We start from the raw sequence: 17,291 nt of genomic DNA on the forward strand, positions 1-17,291 counted from the left end.
TAATTCCACCAAGTTGCATACGATAAGCCGCATAGCTAGTGCCTATGTCCCGCGATAATCTAATACTGTCCTCTTAGATTGCCTGTCAATTACCAACATTCCATTCAATATTCATACACCATAGCACTAAATATTGAGGAATGAGAAGGCTAAACCAAGTATCTTACTACCAGGGCCTGAACTTGAAAGGATTATTCGTTTTGTACAGTCAGGTTGTCAGAAAATGGTATCATACAAAAATAAACAGGGAAAGTATATCCAATAACGGACAAAGTAATGTACAAAAGTGCCAAAAACTAAATGTATGTGCCATGCAAAAATACCAAACTAGCCATTGAAGACTATGGCGTATCATCAATGAAAGCTTTCAGCCGAGAGCTGTCTTTAGTGGCAATGAAATATGTACCACCAACGTCAGTCCAGCTCACGTTGTTCGACCAGTAATTCTTCTGCTGGACCTTGAGGAGATTAATCGGAGAGTTCAGGTTGCGAGACTGGATTTTGTGACCAGCGGGAACGAAAGACTTAAGTGAGACAATTTTGCAGCCTTCTTTCATATCCAAAAAGTGGTTGATCAGCTCATTGTTCAGTTGTGGGGTGAAGGCCTGGTTGTTGATAAGCACCACGTCAGCCCGCTTCAAGACGCTTATGATACTCTCCTGCTCAAGAAAGTCACCTCGGACAAGATGAGTTTTTCCTGGCGCAATTCCCCACAGCCGGCATCGAGCCTTGAACTCGGATTGCTGCAAATCTGCCAAATCACATGCGTTTGACATCATCTCGCAACCCCAACTCTCACAGCCAACTTCGAGTGCCGCCTGAAGAACGACATTACCTACGCCCGAGCCAAGATCAACAAAGACTTGGCCCGATTTTAGCTTGGTTTCTTTGAAAATTGTGCTGATAAAGCGGGGGAGAAGCTCTCCGTAGACGTTGTCCGTGCCGTTCTCGTATTGCCGGAGTGACTCGACTTGAGGGGATACCGTGCGCGAGTAAATTTGAGTGAGAATTCTTTCCACCCAAGGTAAACCAATGCCTTGTTTCGCATCCAAATGCTTCGCAAGACTGCCGTTGGTCCTTAACCGCTGGATAGCCTTATTGTAATCATCGACAGCTTCCCGGAATTGAGTCTCGGATGTTACAGCCAGGGCCCGGCGTAATCGGCGCCTGATCCCCGTCGTCTCGTCGTTGAACTGACCAGCCTCCTCGCTCGGGATGTAATTATCGCAGACCGTTTCGATGACCTGAACAATGTCGTCGATGGGTCGGAATCCGTCACTTTCTCGGGGGACTACAGAGTCATATCTGGCCGAACAATAAATTAGCATATCAGTGTCCAGAGATCGATAGTCTAACCAAACGTACCTCTCCTGCTGCGAAGCACTGGGGTATTGCAGGAGAATCTCTTTGCGCTTGCCCTCGGCGCCAAAGGCGGGCTTGAACTTGCCGGACTTCTGACCCGACGTTATATCCGCGGCATGTATCATTTTAAACGGGCGAGATCCTTCTTCTGAGAACGCCTTCGCCGAGCGGAGACGCCGCTCCGGGTCGGGTTCGGCGCTGGCGCTAGTCCTCGCGCGTTTGTGCACCTCAAACGAGGCCTCGCTGTCGCTGGCGTCATCGTCGCTCGAGAGTCGTTGTTCGGGTGTCGGCCTTTTTCGAGTGCGCGAGGGAGTACTTAATCGTTTTGCCGAGCGTGCTTCCAGGTCACTAGAGACCGATCGAGATTTCAACGCCCGCGCCTTCCGGTTCCGCTCCGCCGAGGACTGGATTCGAGGTGATCGAGTATCCGAGGGTTGGGTGACTGATCGTGTAGGAGCTGCAGGTCGAGTCTGCACAACCTTGCGAATTTGCGCCTTCTTTGGCTGTAGTGAGAAGGCCCCGGCCCCTCCTTTCTGAAGGTGGTCGAAAAAGCCCATATGGATAGGGATAGATAGATATAAACAAACTAATGCAGAATGGAAATGATGTATGCAAAGAATGCAATAAAAACGAGTCAAACGATATAAGTATAATGCGAGCAAGAAGGAAGCGGGAGAAGAAAAGAAAAGAAGCAGGGCTTATCGATTAAGGCGCCACTCGGGGAAACCACGCGATCCCGCGTTCCTTGGCACTTACTTGGCGCTTTTGTCTATAGCCTCATTTCTTCTACAGGCGTCTAAATGGATCTACATATATGTTGTTCAAATGTTCCAAGGTTACCATCTGGCTATCAAAAGTCAGATTATATATGTAAATTATCCGATTCAAACATTTGAACTATGAACTATGGCCACTCTCTCTATTTCTTCGACTTTTTCTTTGCCAGCCTCTTCTCCGCACGAACATCCTTCTTCATACGAGCATCGACAATCTTGTACTTGCCCTTGACACCCTTAGGACGGCCAGAGATACCACGATTGGGACCCTTGGCCACTACGAGCTTGACTTCCTGCTTAGGCTTCTTCTTGGTTGCCCTGCTCATCAATCTCGCGATTGCGCCAGCTTTGTCCCGCTCGCTGAGAGCATCGTCCTCTGCCAAAAGCGCTGACTTCTTGCGCAGTTTCTCCAGTCTTTGAGCCGCCTTGTACTTCTTGCGTCCCTGGGCTTCCATCACCTTCTTGATCGGGCGGGCATTGATGGCACGCATCTTTTCTCTAATAGCATCCGCGGCAGCCTTGGTGATGGGACGGACAGGCCTGCTGTGCTTGCCCTCGTCGTCGAGGAACCATTCGGGAAGGCCGTCCACGTCGCGGAAAGCAAATCGGTTGAAGCCATCGTCAACAATATCAGTCGACCTTTTTTCTCCAGTAGCCATTGCTTGCGCAAGGGCCATGGCTTCTGCGGTAATGATGTCGATGTCTGTAGGTTGAGGAATAAATGTTAGTCCTGACGTTATTCATGTCCAGCATCAAACTTACCCAGCTGGCCATTCGCTTTGAGTGGATCTTTTCCTTCTGTCTGTTCAGCCTCGCTCTCATCGGACTCGTCGACCCAGTCAGAGTTCTTCTTTCCGTTCTTCTTGTTCTTTTGTTTGGAGGTAGGAATATAATCCTCTTCTTCCTCGTCTTCATCCATCGCAAAGATGTTGTCGCTTTCATCATCTTCCTCTTCCTCTGCCTCTTTTTCTTCTTCTTCTTCCTCTTCCTCCTCGCCCTCTTCTAGACCTTCGAAGATATCTTGATCGAAGAACATGGAGGCATTGTTTGAAAGTTTCTTAGCAGCAAGTGCTTGACTTGTAGTGGCAGTTTCATCATCCGAATCCTCCTCCTCCTCATCACTGCTGCCTTTCTCTCTGTCAGAAAAGCCCTCCCACTCGTCCACTTCGTATTGCTTGCGTGTCTTTTTAGCACGCAATTTCGAATCCTTGTCCTCCAGGCGGCCGGTGTACTGCTCGTACATCTGGTCGAGCTCCCTTTCAAGACGGTCCTCCTCGTCGTCGCTCTCTTCGGTTTCGGACTCGGATTCGTTTTCATTTTCACTGCCGCTCTCGGTAGGAAGATCACGAGCATTGACAACTGCATCTCTGGCATTCTCCCGGTCGACGCGTCGCAAAGTGAATGTGGTGTCGTCACCTCCCATACCAAGCTGCTCCATACCAATTTCCATGGGAGTGGTCATGTTCATCTGCATTCGAATGATATCCTTGCGCTTCTTTTCATTCTCCTTGCGCCTTTCCTTCTTGCCCTTGGTAGTCTGCTGCTCTCGCATGCGGATCAAGTCTTCCTGGATCTGTAGTTCTTCGTCCATAGGGGCCACCTCGGCCACTTCTTCTTCCTCGCCTTCTTGGGTTGGCTTCTTTTTGATCACAAGTCCGAACTTCTCTCGACACTTGATACGCCATCTGAGCAAGTTGCGGAACTCCTTTTTGCCTAGTACCTTCAGATCCTCACAGCAAGTTCGGATCTCCTCTGTTGTTTCCTCCAAACGATCCAGTGTGGACAACGCAAGATCTCCACCTGGCGGTTGCTGGAAGCTAAGTTTGTTGTAGCCACCCAAGATAGAGATAGGGTCAGTAGTGTTGATGAAATCCGTCACGGGGATCTCCTTGTGTTGGGTGTAATCTCCTTCTTCATAACCTTCACGCTTGCGCTTCTTCTTTTCTGGGTTGAAAACCTTCGCTTCGTAGTTGGGGGTGGGAGCGGTAAGTTCAGCAAAGACGTGCTTCGGGTCGAGGAACTTCGGGTCAATGCGCTTTGGGGCCTTGAATCCGCGGCAAACGACGAAAATTTCGGCAGAGACATTTCGAGACGAAGGAGGCTTGGTTGCCTCGACGGAATTGAACAGCTGCTTGAAGACCCACAGCAGGGGGTTGTAATCTTTGGACCGGAAGACCTTAGTAACGAAGGTTCCGCCCTCGCCCAAGAAATCAGTAGCCAGTCTCAGGGACTCCAAAACCAATTCTGCCTGGGAGAAAGCATCTTGAACCCAAGCGGCACCAACGTTGGGCGCACCATCGTGAAGGACGACATCTGCTTTCCAGTGTTTGATGTGTGATCGAATCGTTGCGCGACACTTGTCCGTTGTGATATCGCTCTGGAAAGTAATGGCTCGAGGAATTGGCTTGATAGGGGAGAGATCGACACCAATGATAAGACTTTGCGCAGGCATGTACTCTGCAGCGACTTGACACCATGACTGCTCGGCCGTTAGAAAAAAAAAAACTTTGGGGATAAAGGTGCCATTCGAGGATACTTACACCAGGCGCAGCGCAAAGATCGATACAAACTCTGCTTTTCTCTAAGAATCCATACTTCTGATTCAATTGGATCAACTTGAATGCGGCACGGGCTCTGTAACCCTTTTCTTTGGCAAGTCGATACCACTTATCCAAACGACCTTTTCCATGCTGCAAATAGTCAGCACATGAAGTGATGCAAGCTGAGGTACGGTATAACATACCTTTTTCTGGATCGCCATTTTGAAGGAAAGCTGATCTCAATAGACCAGAGAATCCTTTCGAAAATGACCGGAGATGTAGAACGAATGTATACTTTTTTTCTATGGCAGAGGATCCGAGAAAAAAAAAAGTTGCATTACTTATCGCTCACCGCCTTTGAACCGGCTCTCCAGATTGCTGCCTGAGGCCAAAGTTGCACCAAACATGTGACATGATATCACTCAGGCACCCCCCGGTCACTTGTGGCGCTTGGTAGAAGCTTTGTCACTTGGGTTTGATCGTCTAACTATAGACCTGATGTTTTTACCCTACCTCCATGACGCCCAAGGGATCTCGCAAGAGAGTGAAGACCAGCCCCTCCGGCGTGGACTCACCGGCTGAACTGAGCGGTGATGGCCGAGACCGCTCAGACTCCCAGTCACGGGGGTACAATGCCGTAAGCTCTTTGTGACTAGAATAGCCAGTCCTTTTTGTCATATTTACTGATCATCTATCGTTTATATAGAGCTGGTATCCCGGCTCCTGGTCTTCCATTGCGAAAGTGTCCAAAGCAGCGCCAGTTACCGAGGTTGCCCGTGAAAGCATCTCAGCAGCCAAATCTGTAGCATCGAACGTCACGAACTCATCGGCTTCTCTCCTTGATACATCAACAAAGAATCGATATTCTTCTATTCAACTTACGCGAAAAGCGGGCGCCTCGACTAGGTCTCTCCCCGCTGACGCCACCACCACCCGAGTCAACATTGCGTCGGATGGTTCGGCTTCCACTACGGCTGTCGACGATCCCGAAAGCTCCAGGGCCCTAGAACCGGCAAAATCCGATAAAGAAACACCCAACGAAAGTGATATCAAGCCGTTAGAGGAACCGGCCAAGGAGCAGAAGGCCACTCCCAACGCCGATCCCAGCACATTGCATGCGGGATCTGCAGAGGGCCCCGAACAATCTAGTCGTTGGCTCTCATGGATATATGGACCATCAACTACATCTAAAGGCCCTACGAATGTTCCGGATTCAACGCCAGCCGTGGAAAATCCGTTGGCCGAGAATCAAATGGCAGAGCAGAGTACTCAACCTATAGTGAAAGACTATACAGCACGGGAAGAGGAACAACTGGATCCGGAACCAGAGCAGACCAAAGATACTGTTGAAGTTACCCTCACATCCCAGAAGCGATCGTGGCTTCAGATGTGGTATGGTACAAATACACCGAGCCAGCAAAATAACCCACCATCTACAGAATCCACGATAACCCCATCCGCGAATTCCGATTCCACCGATACCCCTGACACAAAAATGGCGCCGCAAGATCCCCCAGATGAGCCAGCAGAACGAGCTGGCGGATCACAGACCCCGGTCGGAACCACGAGATCATCTGGCTGGTCATTCTGGTCCAAAGATTCAAACAAAGATGGGTCTTCCAATAAACCGCAGGAAGCCGAAGCTATCGAGGCGTCAATGGGACCGAACTCGCCATCAAACCATACGGCGCTTGAGCCAGATACAGATTCAAATATCAAGATAACCCAGAAAAGCAGTATCAAAGTCAAGCCCACGAAAGACAAACGTCTTAAGGTTGGACCCACCACTGAAAGCACTCCTGCATCTACGCCACCTGTTGAACCTCGACCAGCCGATGTTACCGCCTCAAAACAATTACAGCAAATTCTTCCCAACCAAGTACTACCGAAGTTCGAAGAAACCTATGCGTTTGAGCAATCGCCCTCCATTTTGCAGAGCCTCGGGCGATTCCTGAATTATGGGAAAGGAACAGAGGTTCGGCACGTCAGTAGGGTCAAAGATCCGCTTCATGTGAGACACGCCTTGGCTATTGGCGTTCATGGATATTTCCCCGCCCCTTTCATTCGAAGTGTACTCGGACAGCCCACAGGGACATCCATCCGGTTCTCCAATATGGCAGCAGACGCCATCCGGAAGTACACCGAGAGCCATGGCTACTCTTGCGAGATTGCAAAGATTGCATTGGAAGGAGAAGGCCGCATTACGGAGCGAGTGGATCTCCTATGGAAGCTCCTTCTGAATTGGATGGAGGAAATCCGGAAGGCTGATTTCGTTATGTTCGCATGTCACAGTCAAGGTGTGCCAGTAACAATTATGCTAGTTGCAAAGTTGATACAGTTCGGCTGTCTTGACGCCAAACGAGTCGGCATCTGCGCTATGGCAGGTGTGAACCTTGGCCCCTTCCCGGATTATCGTTCTCGATGGATCAGTGGGTCTGCTGGAGAGCTGTTTGAGTTTGCACTACCTTATAGCAAGGTCTCGAAAGAGTACGAAGCTGCTCTCAAATGTGCCCTCAATTTTGGTGTTCGCATCTCTTACATAGGAAGTATCGATGACCAACTTGTTTCACTGGAGGTAAGTACATAACTCGATATTCAAACATCTATCAAATTTCTGACTAGCCTCCAGTCCTCCCTCTTCTCACCTATAGCCCACCCTTACGTCTACCGCGCTGTCTTCGTTGATGGCCGAGTCCACACCCCAAGCTTGTGAGCAACTTAACTTCCTCATCCACCTAATCTCGATCGACGATCCTAATAACAAAACACAGCCTCTCTCATCTAGTTGGCTTCGTCCTCAAGCTTCGCAACCTTGGTATCTCAGACCACGGTCTAATCCGAGAATTAAGCACCCCACTAGCAGGAAGTCTATACTCAGGAGAGGGACATTCTCGGCTGTACGACGAGGAAGCCGTTTACTCGTATGTAACAGTCATAAATCCCTACCCACAAACAAAACTGACATTATCTTCCAGCATGGCCATAGAATTCGCACTCGAGACTTCTTCCGTCTCAGACTCCGCGCTCAGCGTCAAGCGAGCCAGCAGCTCCGTCACGCCAAACCCGTACATTCTCCCCTTCGCCATGCGTGGTCTGCTCGAAGAGGAGTATGTGCGTCGAGAGCTGCATAATGAGACAATGGAATTGCTCAAGCAATTTGACGACTGGAAACCTTCTAGTAAGGTTCTGAAGGATGTAAAGTTTAGACTAGAAGGTATCCGGTCCAAGCTCTAGCTAAGCTTGTTAGTCGATAATTAGAAGTTTCTTGCTTGGATGGAAATTTGATATTAGCGGTTTATTAGATATGGAAATACACTTTCGCTTTTCTTAAGTACTTGCTGCCGGTCTGTATGTAAGTACAATAATAACTTCCATGTATAGCAACAGTATATACATTCCTTTCTCGGTTTTGGTCGATTTGTGATGGAAGTTGTCTTTCATATTTGTATTATAGCGGAGATGTCAAAAAATGTCGCGATTTTGTTGAGCACAGAACGAGAATGAATAGTGGAGACTCCAGTCGTAAGAAGAGGGGAGGGGATCATTATAAAAATGCAAATACAGGCATGAAAGTGCCAGGGAAATAAAAAAAGAAGCTCAGAACGACCGAAGACAAAACCGCCCTGGTTAAACAGATGCGAGTGGGAACGCCGTTTTATATGCACCTTCGATTTCATCTAGAACAATGTTAGCGTGAGAACCGCATACCAGAAAAAGATACAACACCAACCTCTCATCCCATCCAATGCCTCGAAAGCAAGCGAATAATTCGACACCGCCCCGATGATCCGCTCTAAGCCCTGCCGGAGTTCCTCAATGAGCTGGCCAGTCGAATCTCCGCCTTGCTCATTCTCGGCGGTGTCGGGCGCAAGCTGCTTCGCCACGCGCGCCTTATAGTAGATCATGAACATAGCATAGCTACTTTGCATAAGACAGCATGCGAAGGAGGGCATTGTCCGGGGTAACGAACGACCCTGCTGCTGCTGGGGGTCTGAGAGAGGCTGCGGGACGGGCAGGTTGTGGAACATGCGGGAGATGACGAGTGCGGCCTGTAGACAGATCTTCGCGGATTGCTGCGTGCTGTAGGGGAACCCAGCCGCGAATGGATATTGCGAGTACTGAGGTGCGTATGAGCTGATTTCGGGGTTGATGTCTGATGAGGTGGAGGAATCGGATGGGGTCATGTATTCCGTTGAGGTTGCTCGTTCGAGAGAGGTTAGGTTTGAACAGGAGCAGGTGATGTTGTTGATGCCGGCGGGTTTGGTGCTGACAATTGTGGTGGCGCTGTTTGGATTTGCTGCCGTCAGGTCACAATGTCTTTTTATGAAAAGGGGGATGTCTGAGAAGGCTCGGAAGCGATGCGTTTTGATTTGGGCACTGTAGTCATTGTTAGATGGGTTTAGATATGACAAGGTGAATAGCTCGAACCTGGATAGCTTGATTCGGGATATTGCGCGTATGCTTTGGGCTGTAATGGATTCGTTGTGATCGCCGAAATCCGAGGTCTGGGGCAGAAGCGGGAGTAGCTCCGCTTGTGCAATCACAGACTGGGTCCAGGCATCAAGTTGCTGCATTCTTTCGAACATATAATACATCCCTGATTGTGACGCGATGCACTTGTTCAGATCACCAATGAACTGGGTTGCCGATACAAGCACTTGTTGAGCTTGTATAAAGATAGCCCAACCCTGAAGACCGGTTAGCGGATGAAAAATAATGCGGAGATCTTCGAGTGCAAACCTCGGTATCTGATGAAAACGATGGGTATGGAGTCGTGAACTGCGGGTCATTGATGACAATAGCAGGCATCTGTTTCTTTATTAGCTGCAGTTCATGCCTGAAAAGCTAAGTTACTCACCGTTGTGCTAACAATAGATCCTTGAACCACACAATAATACTGGACAACAATTAGATCAGGAACCAACCAATGAAAGAGGAGAGATACAAACAGTCATCCACCAGGCTCTCCGTCGAGCTTCCGAAGATTCATCGTTCTCCAGTTGAGCATGGAGTGACTTGTCCAAGGCAATTGCAAGAGCCTGACCAGCGCGATATCGCATCTTGAGTAAGTTACCGCGCTGGGAGTATTCATAAACTGAAAGCACCAAGAGAGCCAGGAGACTTTCATAATCCACCGGAGTTTGCGAATGAAATCTTTCCCGCCCAACAAACGGTCGTGCGGCAGACAATGCCTGTCCGGGATCAGTCGAGGACAGATCAAGATCGCACTCCGCTTCGATTGTTGAATGGGCAAGTTGGGCGAAAGTATGCGCGTATGTTCTGCGCTGGATTACAGATGCTGCGGACGACGGCTCAATATCACTTGGGTGCGGAATCAAAGCCAAGATTGCAGATATTGCAAGACTTAGAGGTGAACGGGGCCGGTACATCATCATCGGTTCGGATGTATTCGAGCACGGAACAGAGCAGTTCAACGGTCGATCTCGGCACGGTGGCGATGCCCGTGGCGGTAGAATGGGGAAATAATTATGAATGAAGTCATAATAGGCATTCAATCTGGGGATATTAGACAATATCTGGAACTTATTGCAGAGAGATACTTACATTTCAAGCTCACTTCCATAGGTCCTTACAAAGGTTTGAGCGTTGTTCGAAGGTGATGATATCAGGGGCACTTGCATGTGCGACTGACTACCATCGCCAGTGAAGAAGCTCTGGAACATGGAGGGAATTTCGGATTGAAAATCGAGATGCCTCAAACCTGCGCCAGGCAGAGAGAGTTCATCGATTTGGCTGAACATCCCCGGTGCTAGACTTTAGTGAGTATATTGCTTCTTTTTCGGACATGAGGGCGACGTCATACCTTCTTCAAACTCCGGGGGTGAGGGGACAGAATTATAAAGAGCATCATCTTGCCTCGATTCTTGTTCTGGCGATAGGGAGGACTTTTCCTTCTTTTTGCGTGGTCCGCCTCGTTTGCTGGGCAAGTAAGAGCATTCTCTATCTTTGCTAACACACTAGAGTGAATGTCAGTCCAGTCCAGTCCATGCAATGAAAATAAACATTAATCAACCCAGATCCACAAAAATAAAAGCGCCCAAAGCATTCAAATCACAAAGAGTACATACGTTCGTGCATGGCATCTGGCCGCCACATCGTGTCCTGGAAGCCCGGCTGAAATAACATTAGTGGAGATGTTCCTCTTTTTTTCTTCACGGGATTTGCTCACCAAGGCAGACATGCTACCTTAACTGGCGGTTTGGCGAACTTCTTGCGAACTGATCGAGGTGCTGTCGAGGCCAGTCCGTTATAATCCTGAAAAGTAGCGGCCATGACGACACCTAACATAAGTACGTCAATCTACAGAACCATTTGAAACTGCACCTCTCGGATATCTTGGCAACCGAATACTAGTTGAAATGGGGCATTTAGCTTAATAAAATCGGAAGTCCGAGAGGGCGTTGATATAGAGACTTCCGTGTGATTGCTTGATCTAGGCAAATCCCGAGCCGTGGGGAGGTTCGGGATTTGCTTTTTGGTAACTAAGCAGAGAGGTCGAGTCCAACCCCAAATAGGAGGGTGGTGCCAGAATGCGGTGTATATGTAGGGTAATCGAATGTGGATATGTTTCTTATTTCAGATTCATTTTTCTTTTCTTTCTCGGTCGAATTCAGGGGATCAAAAGAGAAAGCGAAAACGAAAGGCAATTTTGATACTCGAAGTATTTCGGATTGAACGTTCCGATACGAAAGATACTAGCATTAACTGACCAAACTGCAACATGTGACTGTAATTTTACCAAAAACATTCGATCACGTGGATCCACAGTGGCACGCCGATGATGTAGGGAGTAAGCGACTTAGGTAAGATTATCTATTATTGAGAATGATCACTTGCAAATACTTCAAGATTAAATTTATGGAGTAGTTCCTGTCGATTTCTTCCAAACAGGACGTTCGGATAATTCGGGGACTATGCAACGGTGTGGATCCTGAAGGTATCGCTAAGCCACTCACAATGCGCGCGCTACTACATACATGATTTGGAATAGTTTTCATGCGAGGCATCGTCGATCGATGCTAATCGACTATTCACGGGGATGCGCATAATCCGATCCGTAATTAGACTTAAGTATGGGCCTTGCCTTTTCCAAGGGGGACCTTAAGGCCCACAACATGCCGCACACTATCCCAGACACTGTCCTGGACCTTCACAGGGATCTTGTGTCCCTTTAAGAATTGGTCGATCAACCACATTCCAACCACGAATTCTTCACGCAGCAAGAGTCCGTTATTTTGGTGATCGACCAGATCCCATACTTGCCCCAAGATTGCCTCTGACAGGCGGCTGCGGGACCAGATCTCCCGGACGACCAGATTGAGAACCATCTCCGAGGCATGAGGTGGCCATGACTCGCTTCCATCGGAATCGGGAGGGATGAGAAGCCCTTTATTAGACGCCCAAACACCTTCGTACCGCTTGCGTTCCCTCTCGGTGACCTCGGTTCGCCAGCGCTTACGGTCCCCCTCCCTGTGTTTGTGAGGGTGTTTGTGTAGGGGGTTTCTATGCTTGCGATGGTCGGCATCAGTGGGTTTCGGCATGCCGCGGAGTGTCATCGGCATGCTCTTCGGTGGACTTGGTGTCCTGGACAGATCAGTCTTGTGATGATGGTGTGTCAAATGTAGAATGGCTCGTGCCCCTCGTCGATGGGGAGGAAGCGGCGGGGGAGGATTGGGAGATGGGGATGCTCGTGATGATGCCAGGGATGAGGCGATAATTGCATTGGAGAGGGATTCCTCGGTCATTCCAAGAGAGTCATCTATTAGACTGGAGCTACTCGTCGTACGTGAATGGTTTGACATGGACGCCTCGCTCGGTGTCGAAGGTCGCAGGGGTGTTGTGATGAATCCATGATTTCTGATAGACCCTCGTGGTGGAGGCACACGGGGCGGAAGCCTCGGTTTTGACTCATCAGACGGCATAGAAGGATTCAGAGACTCTAGAGAAGGATGGGGACTCGGTCCTCGACTATCCTGATCATCCAGTGTTGACCTGGATTGTTGGGATGGAGAGCGCTTGTAGATAGGCAGATCTGAGTCGGACTTTAAGCCACTTTCGTGCAGCATGCGACCTAAGTAGATATCTCTGTCATGTATCGAGCGAAGAGAGGCTGGTAATGGTGGCACCCGGCTCGCACTTCGTGCTGCACTTGCGCCTGCTCCAAGTCTGGCGGTTGTCGACGGAACACTGGTGTCTCGCCCAGGGGACCTTGACGCAGCGAGTCGTGCCGCAATTTGGGAGGTCGAGGTCGAGGATAGAGAGGCTGCTGAAGCTCGTCCCCTCAAACTTGACAATGTACTGACTGGAGGCGAAGGTGGCTTGGCCCATCTCCCGATTTTATCCTTTACGGAGCCCACTTCGGGGGCGTCGGATCCAGCTCTCTGGCGACCCAGAGTATGACGGTCACTTGCCATTGCGGCAGTGGCAACAGAGGATCTAGGGTTCACATTAGGTGAGTGATCCATAGAGTGTTGGAATGCAAGCATGGCGCCTTGTAATGCGTCATTCCGGGCCACGCCCAACCGCTGGTTCGCGGAAGCGGCCTCGCCATCCATGGAATCGATTCCCCACAGAATCCGACAAGTAAGCGAGTTATGTTGAAGGGAATTATATCAAGATCAAGATAATCAATGATCAGGAGGGTCCTGCGATTTGTTTCTGAGACGTTTAAGGGGAAATATCGACGGGAAATGCACGTGCACGCGACCGTACACGTTTCTTCTACGCGACTATATATGTTGCATGTATAAAATCACATATCACGATTAAATCCTTTTCAGATACTGTATCTAGATGATTTCTCTATTTTATCACATTCCTAACATCACTATTATTACTCCGTATACTCTAGTGACTCCGCACTGTAACCCCAGATTCTAATTAGCCGAGCCGCAATTCATTCATCCGTTCTCCGCTTTGCATCCTTCCCCTCCATCTGCAATGTGACTTACATGTCAGCCTGGCTTGGGGAAATGTTATCTTCTTCTCTCAAGCCCAGTCGGAGCCATGTCGGGTAAAGACAACCCCGATGATTCCCCTGTTGAAACATATGGAAGGTCCGAAGTCCGCCAAGATACAGATCAGAATGCAGACGAATTGGTCGCCGGCCACACCCGATGCTCAGTTTGTAGCAGTACCTTCCGACGACCGGAGCATCTGAAACGACATCTGCGGAGTCATACAAAGGAGAAACCATTTGAGTGTGTCCAGTGCGGCCGGCACTTTTCAAGGACGTATGCGCTTGGGCTATAGTTATCCTTATGTCGAATCATACACTAATCAATCCCTAGTGACACCCTCCATCGACATGAACTGAGTCACCATGCACCAGGGACGGGAGGGAAAGACCGCACCCACCGGATTACTGTCAAAACATTCCGAGCATGCTCTAGTTGCGCAACAGCCAGAGTAAGATGTAGCGGCGGGACGCCATGTGGACGGTGCGACGCTCGCTCGCTCGGATGTCAATACCCCACGCAAAGGCGGTCCAAAGCCAAAGACATGAGAGATTCAGGGCAAGGAGCCGATGCGCAAAATGACAATCTTAAACCCATGCATCAAGACTTGAATTCAGCTTCTAGTCAGAGCCAATTTTCTACACACCGGCAAAAGGAGCTGGCATCATCCAAAACTTCGCTCAATGTAACATCTACACCCGGCAGTGATCACAAAAGACAAATATCACAAGATGCGCACACCATTGCAAATGCCCCGAATCCTCGTTTCCTTCTCCCAAATGAGATACGACGGCCGTCTGAAATACTGCCACTGGGAGCTTACCAGACGTATGACAACTCGAGCTCCGATATCCTCAAAGCATTCCCTGTTAATTCATCTAACAATCTAAGCTCTGGAATAAGTGATAACCAGCCGGGTATGGACCCAGCAGGTGATAATTCCGAGGTACCGCTAGAGTTTGATTCCACGTTCTTTGACCAGTCTACGCTTTCCACTATCAATTGGCTCCCTAGGGAGTTGCTTCCTAGTGATTCTAATGGCTACGCACAGTCTACCGGTGTTTCCTCGCGATACAACCAATCTCTCAGCCCAAGCGCCTACTTATCTCGGACAGAATGGCAACCGCCAATTATCAGCGCTGAGCAGCTCAATATTTTGCAACCAGAGCGAGATTCTCAGACACCCTCTGTCCATGTTTCTCTAAGGAACAACATGGAAACCTTGAATCAATATTCCCACGGTATTAGCGAGCCTTCTCCGCATACAGAATCTGTGAATTCTGCTAGGGGGTCAGCAGACTACTATGTTGATGGTGCACCATCCAGACGCCCTAAGTACGCGCCTTGGTCCAGCGAATCTGTAGAGCCGGTTGATATTGGCAGGCATTTGTTGGTCGAAGATGGCGAGCACAGGTTCAACTTCCCTATAATTTCCGAACTGCGAACAGATCAAATATCGGAAGATATAACCCGGTGCACACGACGGATTGAAATCTCCACCTACGATGAGATTTATCGGTACTTTGTTCAACTGTGTTGCAACGAAACTCCTTTTTTTGAAGTGTTCGAATCGGAGAGGTTTCCCACCGCGGATGAATGCAACCAGTTCATCATCTTCTTCTTTGATACATTTCAGGCTGTTTATCCGATATTACATCTTTCTAAATTTGACCCTAATACAAGTCATTGGCTCTTGACCTTGTCAGTAATAGCGCTCGGCTGCCAGGTGTCCCACATTTCCGAGATGGAGCAGTGTACAACTGCTCTCCGCGAGCTGATTCGGCGGGGTATATACCTTGAGGTGAGAAAGGTCCCCTTATCCCCATTCAATGCTTTCCAGCTAATTGTTCTACACCACCAGAAAGAAAAGAGTCCCCCTAGTCAGTCTTCTCTTGAGATATTACAGGCTATGTTGTTCAATTGCATTGGACTTCTTCATAGTAAGAGCGAGAGAGAAAAGGCCTCGGCATTGAGCACCTTTGGTGACTTGGTGATACTCATGAGAACTTCCCGGTTATTGACACCGATGCGGATTAAATTTAATGAGGCATCCCAGGATGCAGCTTGGGCTTCTTGGATTCAAGATGAAGTCAGAAGACGCACCGGCTATTGTATATGGGTGAGCTTTGTCGAAGAATGGAGCCTTTACTTTTACTAACGATGATAGCTTGTGGATTGTACTCTTGCATATTACTTTGATGATAGACCTCTCCTCTCCCTAGACGACGGACAAGCTGCATTGCCTGCACATGAGAAGCTATGGCAAGCATCCTCCGCAGCGACATGGAAACCACTGTGGGCGCAGTCATGTGGTAACTCTTATTCAGACCCCAAAACCGACCAATCGCTAACTTCTACAGTCAATGAATCCTTATACGACGCAGTCCATATCCTCTATATCGAGAAGAGAGTAGTGCCAGGTATAGGAGAATTCAGTCATATTCTACTCATCCACGCTCTCTACCAGCGAATGTGGGAAGTGGGAGACTACTTCCGCCGCCCACTATCCTTCTGGAGCCCGACAGCGAAGAAGCAATCTTGCGAGACCGCCATTCCCAGCGGTTCGGTATGGCTCCCAGGAATTCCCTCATACTCGAAATGGCGCAATAGCGCATGTGACTGCCTCGACATCCTTCATTGGACCGCCAACAGCACCGCAGCCAAAGCTGGAGGCCTCGAGCACCCAACCATCCTCCACCTCCACGTTGCCCGGCTATTCCTACTCTCTCCGTTCCGCGAAATGCGCTCCCTCGCAACCTCCCTGGTAACAGAAAAGCAGCACTGGCGCAAACGACACCAGTCCCTCGAGTGGCAATACATCTGGCGCTGGATGAAACACGACCAATATAAAGCACGGCTATCAATTATCCACGCCGGCCTCACGCTCTGGCATATTCGTCGCTACTCGATGAACGCTTTCCACGAGCCTGTCGCGGCTTTCATCGCCGTGCTGACGCTGTGGGCATACGGATCCTGTCACCCGCATACATCCCATGAGTCCAGTCCGCGTGCAGAACTGCTCCACGAATCGGGTTTTATTCAGCTTGACCGGCCTTGCGATGATGAGCTTGTGCAGATTTTCGTGCGTGAGGGTCATAAAATGACAGTAAACGTCACTGGTGTTGGTGATATATGTGGAACTGAGGGTCCGGAAAAGGCTCTACGGGTTGGGTGTGAGATTCTTTCGGGCTTAACGGCGTGGAGTGTTTCGAAGAAGTTCATGGCTATCTTGACACGGCTTGCGGATTTGAGCTCTTATCATTCTTCTTGGGAATAACATCGCCAGCATCAGCATGATGCTGAGCATATCTGATTTGGAGCGGGATGAACGATGAATTTACCAAATATATAAACACCTTCAATACACTAGCTTTTATATTGGTCTTTTCGTATGTTTTATATATAAATTGGAGATCGGGGTGCCATGGGCTGGTTATATATTCCTTTCTTCCGATGATGGTTAGCAAAAATAGTGACGTTACCGCCGGACACCAATCAGTTACGCGATTCGTAACGGGCATCATGAAGTTGAACGAATCTTGAATGGTAGGATAAATGTAGGTATAAATTTGGCGAAGGCAATTGAGAACTGTGATGATCATCAGAGTGATAACTTCTTTTTCCGTATAGTTCGA

At 49.0% G+C, this 17,291-nt stretch overlaps 6 protein-coding genes across 6 annotated transcripts; 2 read left to right on the top strand and 4 right to left on the bottom strand.

Moving 5' to 3' along the window:
- Positions 1–341: 341 nt before the first annotated feature.
- dot1 (histone methyltransferase DOT1) lies at positions 342–1,919 on the bottom strand (the record flags this gene model as incomplete). The annotated part of the gene is made up of 2 exons (XM_039068573.1): positions 342–1,305; positions 1,366–1,919. 2 exons carry the CDS (start codon positions 1,917–1,919, stop codon positions 342–344), a joined length of 1,518 nt encoding a protein of 505 aa, XP_038932806.1.
- A 362-nt stretch (positions 1,920–2,281) lies between these two features.
- spb1 (rRNA methyltransferase spb1) lies at positions 2,282–4,899 on the bottom strand (the record flags this gene model as incomplete). The annotated part of the gene is made up of 4 exons (XM_039068584.1): positions 2,282–2,841; positions 2,901–4,617; positions 4,679–4,828; positions 4,882–4,899. The coding sequence occupies 4 exons, from the start codon at positions 4,897–4,899 to the stop codon at positions 2,282–2,284; spliced, it is 2,445 nt and encodes an 814-aa protein (XP_038932817.1).
- A 296-nt stretch (positions 4,900–5,195) lies between these two features.
- On the top strand, positions 5,196–7,912 carry LCP9604111_280 (uncharacterized protein; the record flags this gene model as incomplete). The annotated part of the gene is made up of 5 exons (XM_039068595.1): positions 5,196–5,315; positions 5,385–7,253; positions 7,308–7,387; positions 7,450–7,599; positions 7,654–7,912. The coding sequence occupies 5 exons, from the start codon at positions 5,196–5,198 to the stop codon at positions 7,910–7,912; spliced, it is 2,478 nt and encodes an 825-aa protein (XP_038932828.1).
- A 393-nt stretch (positions 7,913–8,305) lies between these two features.
- Positions 8,306–10,972, bottom strand: LCP9604111_291 (uncharacterized protein; the record flags this gene model as incomplete). Its single annotated transcript, XM_039068606.1, has 10 exons — positions 8,306–8,355; positions 8,409–9,055; positions 9,107–9,366; positions 9,419–9,487; positions 9,537–9,575; positions 9,628–10,195; positions 10,244–10,448; positions 10,503–10,656; positions 10,768–10,813; positions 10,869–10,972. The coding sequence occupies 10 exons, from the start codon at positions 10,970–10,972 to the stop codon at positions 8,306–8,308; spliced, it is 2,142 nt and encodes a 713-aa protein (XP_038932839.1).
- A 794-nt stretch (positions 10,973–11,766) lies between these two features.
- On the bottom strand, positions 11,767–13,254 carry irs4 (the record flags this gene model as incomplete). Its single annotated transcript, XM_039068617.1, has 1 exon — positions 11,767–13,254. One exon carries the CDS (start codon positions 13,252–13,254, stop codon positions 11,767–11,769), a length of 1,488 nt encoding a protein of 495 aa, XP_038932850.1.
- A 451-nt stretch (positions 13,255–13,705) lies between these two features.
- Positions 13,706–16,933, top strand: LCP9604111_313 (uncharacterized protein; the record flags this gene model as incomplete). The annotated part of the gene is made up of 5 exons (XM_039068628.1): positions 13,706–13,932; positions 13,990–15,457; positions 15,518–15,775; positions 15,824–15,968; positions 16,017–16,933. 5 exons carry the CDS (start codon positions 13,706–13,708, stop codon positions 16,931–16,933), a joined length of 3,015 nt encoding a protein of 1,004 aa, XP_038932861.1.
- Between the last annotated feature and the right edge of the window lie 358 nt (positions 16,934–17,291).

The sequence above is a fragment of the Penicillium roqueforti genome (genome assembly GCF_015533775.1).
Source record: "Penicillium roqueforti strain LCP96 04111 chromosome Unknown scaffold_01, whole genome shotgun sequence".
NCBI lineage: Eukaryota > Fungi > Ascomycota > Eurotiomycetes > Eurotiales > Aspergillaceae > Penicillium > Penicillium roqueforti.